Source organism: Penaeus monodon, chromosome 5 (genome assembly GCF_015228065.2).
Source record: "Penaeus monodon isolate SGIC_2016 chromosome 5, NSTDA_Pmon_1, whole genome shotgun sequence".
Taxonomy (NCBI): domain Eukaryota; kingdom Metazoa; phylum Arthropoda; class Malacostraca; order Decapoda; family Penaeidae; genus Penaeus; species Penaeus monodon.
Genome location: NC_051390.1, coordinates 6,437,919 through 6,447,918, shown reverse-complemented (window position 1 = coordinate 6,447,918; position 10,000 = coordinate 6,437,919). Strand labels below are relative to the sequence as shown.

At 35.0% G+C, this 10,000-nt stretch overlaps 2 protein-coding genes across 5 annotated transcripts in view; one reads left to right on the top strand and one right to left on the bottom strand.

Moving 5' to 3' along the window:
- LOC119572912 (GDP-fucose protein O-fucosyltransferase 2-like) overlaps positions 1–8,256 on the bottom strand; it is an 8,884-nt gene extending 628 nt beyond the window's left edge. The window contains exons 1-10 of one of the 2 annotated variants that reach the window (XM_037919866.1): positions 8,104–8,256; positions 6,491–6,602; positions 4,812–4,947; positions 4,568–4,682; positions 4,168–4,299; positions 3,744–3,936; positions 1,806–1,986; positions 1,165–1,294; positions 500–689; positions 1–465 (exon numbers count right to left, since the gene is read on the bottom strand). The exon at positions 1–465 is cut by the window's left edge and continues 628 nt beyond it. In XM_037919866.1, coding sequence (XP_037775794.1) covers positions 539–689; positions 1,165–1,294; positions 1,806–1,986; positions 3,744–3,936; positions 4,168–4,299; positions 4,568–4,682; positions 4,812–4,947; positions 6,491–6,602; positions 8,104–8,210 — 1,257 coding nt within the window. In that variant the 5' untranslated portion in view covers positions 8,211–8,256 and the 3' untranslated portion in view covers positions 1–465; positions 500–538. Of the gene's footprint in view, positions 690–1,164; positions 1,295–1,805; positions 1,987–3,743; positions 3,937–4,167; positions 4,300–4,567; positions 4,683–4,811; positions 4,948–6,490; positions 6,603–8,103 lie in introns of both variants that reach the window. The other variant, XM_037919865.1, reaches the window with a different exon arrangement.
- Positions 8,257–8,916: 660 nt separating this feature from the next.
- The window catches only part of LOC119572910 (endophilin-B1-like), a 40,227-nt gene continuing 39,143 nt past the window's right edge, over positions 8,917–10,000 (top strand). For all 3 annotated transcript variants that reach the window (XM_037919863.1, XM_037919862.1, XM_037919864.1), the window contains exon 1: positions 8,917–9,337. In XM_037919863.1, the coding sequence (XP_037775791.1) occupies positions 9,281–9,337 (57 nt within the window). In that variant the 5' untranslated portion in view covers positions 8,917–9,280. The remainder of the gene's footprint in view (positions 9,338–10,000) is intronic.

The window sequence follows — 10,000 nt, the reverse complement described above, 5'->3', positions numbered from 1 at the left end:
ATTTGATTTTATGGGAAATTATGACAATCTTAACTTAAAACGTTTGAAAGTTTGAAGCATTTTATATTCCAGATTTTCAGATAAAGGATGCTCAGCCTGTTGTAATATCCGTTTTGAATACTTTCCATACTTAACCTGATTCTTTTGTCAGTACTTAATATGCACATTTTATCAAATTTCACTCTTGAACATCATCCAAATCTAAATAAAAGGTTCCTTAAGTTTTATTCAGATCAGTTAAAAGAAATAGCTATTAATCCTCTAATATATTTTCCATCCGGTTTAAAACCTGAGTTTATACATGGTCCTATCCAGTCCTTTTTCAGTTCACACAAGCAACCTGATTGTTTGAATTACACTAAATATGAACAGAGATATTTGTGAGACTTTTTGAGACACTGATGAATATTTAATTTCTTTGGTAAATCTTTAGAATGTAAGTCAATATAAAAGAGGAAAAAAACAAAAAAACAAGGGTTCATTCAACAAAGGACAACTACGATCTGTATACATAAAAGTGTTGAAAATATAAAAACATTCAGTATACAATTTTCCACTTTGCCGGCTGTTCACACTTTGCTTTCTTTCCGCATAATCGGTTGAAGGTTGTCTCCACGGGGAAGCCCATGATCTCCCGTTCTTCCTGTATGCGGAAGGAGAATGTGGATTCGTATGAGCCGGTGAAATACCTGAGGGAAGAAAGGAGAATTAGATGCTTGCTAATAGCTCAGATTGCAGGGTAAAGGAATGAAACTTTCATAAAAGAGATGGGGCACATGCTTACAATAACATGTCTGCCTTTCTGTTTGTCTCTTTGTCTCCGTGCGAATGTTTCTCATTCTCTTTCTGTTTCTGTGATGAAGATGTAACACACAAGCACAGGCATGCATGCATGCACGCCCACACACAGACACACAGACACACAAACACACAGACACACAGACCAGACACACTCAGATACACACACACACACAAACACACACAAACACACACACACACACACACACACACACACACACACACACACACCACACACACACACACACACACACACACACACACACACACACACACACACACACACACACACACACACACACACAAACATTTATAATTAAGTTCTGAATGTTAAGTCATTAATAAAAAGAAAGAAAGAAAACTAACCTTGCATGAGCACAAATTATCTGGTCAATGATGGCTACTCCACCATCACCCCACTGGTCAAAGAATTCTGGACTGGGGTCATATCGGTGTACGTTGTATGGTTTCATGAGTTCTTCCAGCTCCACATACTCTGTCATGGAAGCAAAAAGTAGTAATACAGGGAAACAAATATTACTCTTAGTGACAAACTGGATTCCTGACAATATTTACAATACCTGTGAATAACTCTTAGAGATACTACATGATAGAGGGCTGAACCTCTGCCTAGTCCTGTATTAACTATTGTGAATTCAGCAAGAGGGAGAGTTGAAGAGTTAATTACTCCTTCTTAGGGATGACATCAGTGAAAGTAAGCTATCAAGAGGAATAATCACAGCAAGGGAAAGGAAAAGGGAAAAGAAGGAAAAAATAAAGAGAGAGAGAGAGAGAGAGAGAGAGAGAGAAGAGAGAGAGAGAGAGAGAGAGAGAGAGAGAGAGAGAGAGAGAGAGAGAGAGAGAGAGAGAGAGAGAGAGAGAGAGAGAGAGAGAGAGAGAGAGAGAGAAGAAATAAATAAATAAAATCCAAATAAAAAAGTCATAACTCCTACCTTTACTTCCCAACAACCAACTCCTCATACTCAGGTCTATAATACCTAACCTACCTTCAAGTGGAGCATCTGTTGCAATATAAACATCTTGCAGTTCCTTTGCTTGCAGTAATTCTTTCATCTGCTTTGCAGCTTTCTTGAGGCTAGGGATTTCATCTCCTCTTGCATATATAAAGTCCCGTCTGCGTAGGTGGACTGACAGGTATGGACCTCCCACTGCTGTTCCGTGCTTGGGCTGTAGAGAATGTAATATAATAACCCAACTGTTGCAATATAACATCACATATTGATGTATTAAAAAAAAAAAAGAGATACATGAAAAAATATTCTTACTTTCATTAAACCTGACTCAATAAGGGAAAAAAAAATCTATCTATATATAATAACCTATCTTACGACGAATCCCTGAAAGAATTTTCTTAATTCTTTAATCACTCATCAATATATCAGTTGCTTCAACATCCTTGACCTTTTTTGCCCTTCTGTTCATTTTACAGTATTTCAAAGTACCACAGTAGAGATAACCAAAATGTATGCCAAAGTAATTGTTAATCTTTACTTTTGGTGATCAGTACTTTGTCTCAGCAGACATGTATAATACTCATCCTGTGTTCCTTATAGTGTCATGTGATACTGATTATATGCTGGATGCATCTAAAGTCTTGGAGAGAGGAATGGACTGCAAATGGGGTTATAATCCAGCACAATTTGCAGACAGTCAAGTTCATGTTCTTTAAAGATGAACTGTTTGATCTGAAGTTTGAGATGCTAGGACAAGTCCCTAATTTTGATGCAAGAACCTTCTTGCTGTTTAAACATATGAAGGCGACATGCATCAGTTGTAAAGTGAAGGAAATGGTGTTCAGAAGGGGAATGTGCAATGCTGGTATCAGTTGAAAATATCGGAAAGAAAGGAGAGAAAGTACAGGGAAATGTAAATGAAAGTATTCTCTACAGGACTGCATGATGGATATAGGTGTATATGAAGGTGATATATAAATGAACAATTTTTCTTGATCAAAAATATTGTAAATTTATGAATTATCAACAGCCACCTAACAAAAAAAAGAGAGAGGAAAAAAAAGGGAAAAATCACATTGCTACTTCAAAGTGGTGGCCTAGATATTGTTTAATTTTGATAAATTTGGCATTTCTCAGAAGGGACAAATAACAGGAGTTTAATTCCAACTGAAACCATATGAATATCAAACATTACAAAACATCTAATTACTCAAATACCCTATTCTATGTGTCTTTACACCTAAAGGAACAAAATGTTACACAGTTCTATACACCACATTCATGTTAGGCCTTTCAAAATCTGGTAGGATATTTTCCATAATTTTTTGGTTAACAATGAGATTTAGAAAGTGTGCACTAATATATCTGGTAGTGCTTGGCATGTTGCCTTTAGCCACATCCACAATATCACCACCTGTACCCTCACACACACTTACACTGTAGTATGGGATAACTGCAAACACTCAGTGAATTTGAGATATGACAATAAAATAAACATATTCTGGTGTGCAAAAGTGAGCTCTTCAAATAACCAAAATTTGAATTGGTGAAACCCAAAATCACACCTTTTTGGGGATTAAACAGCAAAAATATGAAAGTACCCATCTGAATACAGTGACTTTTCCTGTTGGTAATGGAGTTAAAGATTCCATGTTTGACTGTAAAAGTTCTCAAAAAGTAAATTTTACATGAAAAAGTGAATTTATGTAAAAAAAAAAAAGGAAATATAATACATTTTTATTTGTCTACTTTTGTTTCCAGAATAACAGCATATTTGTTATCTTTCTGCCTTCCTAACCATCTGGATACAGATGACAGCAACAGCCAGGCAAATGGGGCTTGAATATATGTAGACCTATTGTGTATGAACATAGGAAAATTCTCCAAAGGCAGTGGACTGTAGTTAGATAATGCTAGTTTAAACTGTGACCATATTAACCCAATGTGGTCAAGAAGGTAATAATCTCTCACCTTAAAGTCCCTCCAGTCATCAGTCACCTCTGTCTTATCACTGACATCATCAGAATGAAGGTATTCAGCCCTAAACCTAGCAGCTTCTGACAGCAAGTGCTTGGCAAACCGCATGCTCCTCCTTGCGGCCCAATATCTTCTTCCTCCATATTCATCGTGCAAAACGGTCTCTGCCCTTGTGATGAGGACAGTCCTGGAGTGCAGGAAAAATGACTCAAAACTCCAGCTCATTATTCCTATTACTTGACATGCAATTCTTTTTCTACTTTCCTATGACAAGTTGCTTTGGAAAAGAGTGATAATTTATGACTAGAAATTGATTAATTCACATTTTATATTTACTTTCTCAGAGTCACACATGTAAATATAAGTAACTACAAACCCAGACATAGAAAAAAAACAAAAAAATACTAAAAGAACTTGCCGTGTTTCATCCTTCTGTGTGATAAGTGGTATGAGTGTTGAAGCTTCACCTTGAATAGACAGACACGAAAAATTCCCAACTCTGATATTTGTTCCCCACGCTGTCCCATGCCATGAACCATCACTGTCCTCTCTGGAAGAAAAATGTTGTGGAAAAGAGAGAGAGAGAGAAAAAAAAAGAGAGAGCGAGAAAGAGAGAGAGAGAGAGAGAGAGAGAGAGAGAGAGAGAGAGAGAGAGAGAGAGAGAGAGAGAGAGAGAGAGAGAGAGAGAGAGAGAGAGAGAGATGCTTTATCTGTTCTCTTTCTTATTAGACTAAATCTAATATAATATAATACAACTCAGCCTAACTTCACATTCTTCTAACAAAATCATAAACACATAAGAAAAATTATAAATATACCTAAAATTATGTTCTTCTAAGCAGGGTCTTCTGTCGTATTTCACCACCCATTCTCCGGTCCATCCTTCTACGTAGTGCTGTAGCATATACACCTCTTGTATCTTTGGGCCTTCAGCTAGACAAGAAAGTGAGAAAAAAAAATTATAAGATTTATCAAAACCTCATAAAGATGATTCAAAAAGTCTACAGTCTGGGGATCAATATTCATATATATACATTCACAAAAGAATGAATACAAACAAACCTTTCAAATAGTCTTCAAATTCAATGACAGGAGTCCATTTACTAAGGCTTTTTATGTCAAAGAAACTGTGCCAGGGAAAATACTCCCCTCGGTGTGTGTGCTTCCAGTGGTAAAGTCTCCCCCAAGGAGGCAGCACCTGGATTAATTTGTGCTTCTTTAGAAAGCGTAGGTCATAATATCTTAATAAAAATGCTGATCAAAAAATTAAATCTCTTTCATAAAATCCTTCAACATCAAAAAACAAATATTCAATAAAAAATTATGATTTTTTTGTGCTATATGCTATTTAAAAATGTAATCATGTTCATAAAATATGGATATATATGAATATATGTTCATAAAAACATTCATTTTCAACTGTTCATGTATTTCATATATCAATATCACTTTGCAGGGCCATATTTAGACATATAGAGGACCCTATGCAGTCTTATTATGGAGGTCCCCTACTTTTGGGGAAGATATAACTGATGTTTTTCATAAGATGCAAAGTGAACATTTCCATTTTACCCATTTCTATGCATAAATTTTCAAGTAACTCTACAGCTGCAAAACCATTATTGAGTATATTCACTTCATGGAAGGTTCAGACCTATAGCACTTATTTCTCTTCCATAAAACATGTAATGGCCAAGGTTTCAGTGTTTTTACATCCTATTCATATCTAATATCAAGTGAAAAGTAAGAGAAATGTGAGCATTAGTTGTTTCCCAATGTCTGTATTCAAATGTATCCTATGTTTTTGTTGAAACTTACCTGCTACAAGCTCCCTCTAAAGTTATAAAAAAAACAAAAAGGAAGAGAGAGAGAAACAGGTCAGTGACAGAATGAAAACTTCATAAGCTTTGAGAAAGACAGAAAAAATAAATCCTTGCCACTACCAACTATTTTTATGATATGTAGTATGATAAATGTATTCAGTGTTAGCTGCACATAAACAAGCAGCTGCATATACACATTTTTATATTATATATAACACTTTAAAAAAATACCCCAGGCATCCAAAATCAATGGATAACTACTTAATTTTTCTATTATGCCCAGTAACTTATTACATATGTTAATTAAGAATGATTATTCATGCTCACTTCTGAGAGATGTTTTCTTTGATAAAATGGAAATATTCAACATGGTTTTGTTCTCATCACTGCAAAAGTGACATATATATATATAGTGGCTTTATAAAACTAAATCACTGTTATCATGCTGCCTACTCCTAAATCTGGCCCTGTCTGTTAACTAATGAACAAAAAAGGAGGATGTATGTTAAAGGTGTATATTTCTGTTTATTAAAAAAAATAATCTGTTTGGATATCAGAGCCAAGAAAAAGTAACTGTAAAATGAAATCTAATTCCAAATGAAACTGAACATATTATTTGCTAAAAAAGTCAATGGATTAAAAAAAATCTTTTAATATGATCTTACACTGACAAAAAAGTATCTTCAAAAAAAAAAAAGTAATCTCCCTATTTTTTTTCTATATATGTAATTTTTTAAAATACTTTTTTATCAATTCTAAAAATTATTTCATTAAAAATATATACTATTCACAAAAAAATCTATCACAACTACAATAAAATGTTTGAAAAATAGAAAAAAAAAATCCCTTCACACAAATAATACCAACATATTTACATAATCAACATTCAATGCCAAATATCTCAAAAAATCTCCTCACCAGAATCCAATTGTCCATCTCGCTCAGCCTGCGCGCTAAGTTTGCAATGCGAACAAAAACATCTCTGCGCAGATTAAATCCTTCTCCAGGATTCACGTCATAGAGTAAGTACCTGTAAATATCATATTCTTATCAAGATACTGTACACTATACTATCTTTGTGTTATATTCTGGATTTGCCTTAAATCATGTAACTGAATAATGTGTATAAAAAATGCAGTCATAGATATATGCTGGTACTAAATACCATTATTGGATGGAGAGATCATTAGGCATACACAATTATATATATATATATATATATATATATATATATATATATATATATATATATATATATATATATATATATACATATATACATATACACACACACACACACACACACACACACATATCTATCTATCTATCTATCTATCTATCTATATATATGTTGTGTGTGTGTGTGTGTGTGTGTGTGTGTGTGTGTGTGTGTGTGTGTGTGTGTGTGTGTGTGTGTGTGTGGTGTGTGTGTGTGTGTGTGTGTGTGTGTGTGTGTGGGTGTGTGTGTGTGTGTGTATGTGTGTGTGTATGTATGTGTATATATATGTATATATACATATACATAGATATAATTATATATATATATATATATATTATATTATATATATATATATTTTATATATATAATATATATATATATATATATATATATATATATATATATATGTGTGTGTATGTACACACAAACAAACACACACACACACACGCACACACACACACACACACACACAAAACAAAAAACAAACACAAACAGATACACACACACACACACACACACACACACACACACACACACACACACACACACACACACACACACACACACACACACACACACACACACACACACACACACACAACACACACACACACACACAAATATATATGCATGTATATATGTATATATATGTATATGTATGTATATATTCATATACATATACATAAAAAAAAAGATAATATCCAATATAACAAATAAAAAATTAAAATAATGTAAAAAATGGCAATCATCTTTGGTATAATCCAATTTTGTTACAAATACATTTTCTTTAAATTATATAATTTTTGTTTAGTTATTTCGTCAATTTCCACTTTCATATTTTTTATTCACTGGATGAAGATTTACATCTATTGTGTAAAGGCAGTTATCTAATATCTATTTCCTGTAAGCAGATAATTTGCAGTTTGCATAATGTTGTTGCATAATATTAATGGTATAATATAGTGTAATGAAGGTTGTGAGAAAGTGTTTTACATAATTATTTAATGAGTTATAATTGTCCTAATAACTCTCGGTATCATCAAAATTCGCTCAAACTATTCTGAAAACTGCATGAACAGGAACATTTCTCACAATAGATGGAGCATTATTTAAATAAAAATTACAAAACTTAATGAAAAATCTCATTTAAATATAAAAAAAAATTCCGATCCTTTCTTAAACCGGATAATATGAAGACACGCCCTCCTGTGCCCGGATTTCCGTACATGTTTTTTTCCCATTAACCGGATTCCATAACAAAACGTGAAAGAATAACAATAATAATAAAAGAAATATTTCATATCTTACATACCTGTGGCTTCTGCTATCTCCCTTTTCGCATGTTTCACTCCTGGAAGGAATAAGGAAGAGAGATAAGACGATAAAGAAGAAATAAACGAGGAAAAGATATATCCTCATCCTACCAAGCCTTTCCTTCGATCAGCTGATCACGTTATTATTATTTTTTTTTATTGAAATATTTTCTGACTTATACGTATTATTTTTATGTGAATTTATACATTTCTTTATTGGGGAAAAAAAATCTAAAAGTCGTTTCTGATTTATAATTAGATGTATATTCGATATGGAAAAATGTAATCAACCCCAAAAATTATATATTCATCCTTTCAAAAGAGTATCTTGATTAAGTGTCTATCTCCATAAATTACGATCATTAAATTAAAGAAAAAATAATTAGGAAAGAAATGTGTCTGAGATCTCCCTCTCCCTTCCTCCCTCTCATCCCTCCCCCTGTCTCCCCTCTTCCTCCCTTCCCTCCTCCCCCTCTTCCCCCTCCTCCCCTCCCTCCCTCCCTTGGCCACATCCTCACCACCCCTTCATCCCCCTCCTTCCCTTCCCTTCCCCCCCTCCTACTCCTCCCTCTTCCTCTCTCCCCCCCTTTCTTCCTCCCTCCTCCCTCCCCCCCACCATTTCCTCCTCCCCCATCCCTCCTTCCCTCCACCCCACACCCCCTCTCCCCCACCAACCCCCACCATCCCCCACCCCTCCTTCCCCCCACCTCCTCCCTCAACCCTCTCCCCCTCCACCCCACAATCCCCACCCATCCCCACCCCCACCCCCACCCCACCCCACCCCTCCCCGCCCCTCCCCCCGCGTCGTCTGCTTCAGTAGCCCGACGTCCGCCTCGCAAGAATCACCCAGACTTATTTCACTCACCAAAATACCCCCTTTTTAAGAGCTATTTCCTTCCATTTCTCGAGTCTCTGCTTTACTCTTATTCTCTTCTTCCCCTTATTCTTGTCTTTGTTATCTTTCGCGTCTGTATTTATCCGGAAATTACAACGAATGTGATTTTTATAACGATTTTTATTTTTCTCTTTTTTTCCCCCTTCCTGAAGTGACACAACGAATTAGATTTTTTAAAATCTATATTTGTCTCTTTTCTACATTTCATTATCTCCCCTTCTCTTCTGTCTCTTCCTTTCACCTCTTCCTCTCTTTGTGGGGGAAAAAAAAAAGTGTGAAAAATGGATTTGAAGAAATTGGCAGGTCAGGCGGGCCAGTTCCTCACCAGGGCTGTTCAGGTCTGTTATTTCTGTTATTTTCTAAGTGTTTGTGATGTTATTTTGGGTGTTGTGTTGTCGTAGGTTTGTGTCTGTGTGTTTCGGAGGTTATTTCTGTGTTTTGTTGTTTTGTACAGTGGCCTGCGGTATTTTTTTTGTTATGTTTTTTGTTTGTTGGGAAAAAGGGGGGGTATTTTTTTTTTTTTCTGTAATTGTGTGTTTTTTTTTTTTTGTATTTTTTGTTGTTTCATGTTTATTAGTATTATATGTTTTTTTTTTTTCTTTTTTTTTTTTAAAGGCATAAGATTGGGGATGATTGGCTTAATGCAAATTATTCAGATAAATCCGTTTCATCTCATTGTCATCGCCAACCTGTCAAATATCGGGTAATTATCTTCACTCATCTAGTCAACCTGTCATCCGTTATCACCAGCACCCAGAGGTTTCAGTACGAGAATTTTTGCAGTTACATCGACCTTATTCCATCCAAATCCATGTAAAAACTTACGATACATGATGGTAGGCCTATAATAAAAATCCTTAGTCGTGGTTCAATTTCAAGCAACCACTTCAGTAAAGGTTCGAAATCTACCACGTATGTGTTGGCAAGATGGGTCTTGACTATTGATTAATCAATGAGGAGGTCTGTAAACTCTTTCTTGCCGGAAATGTATGCGATAGAGG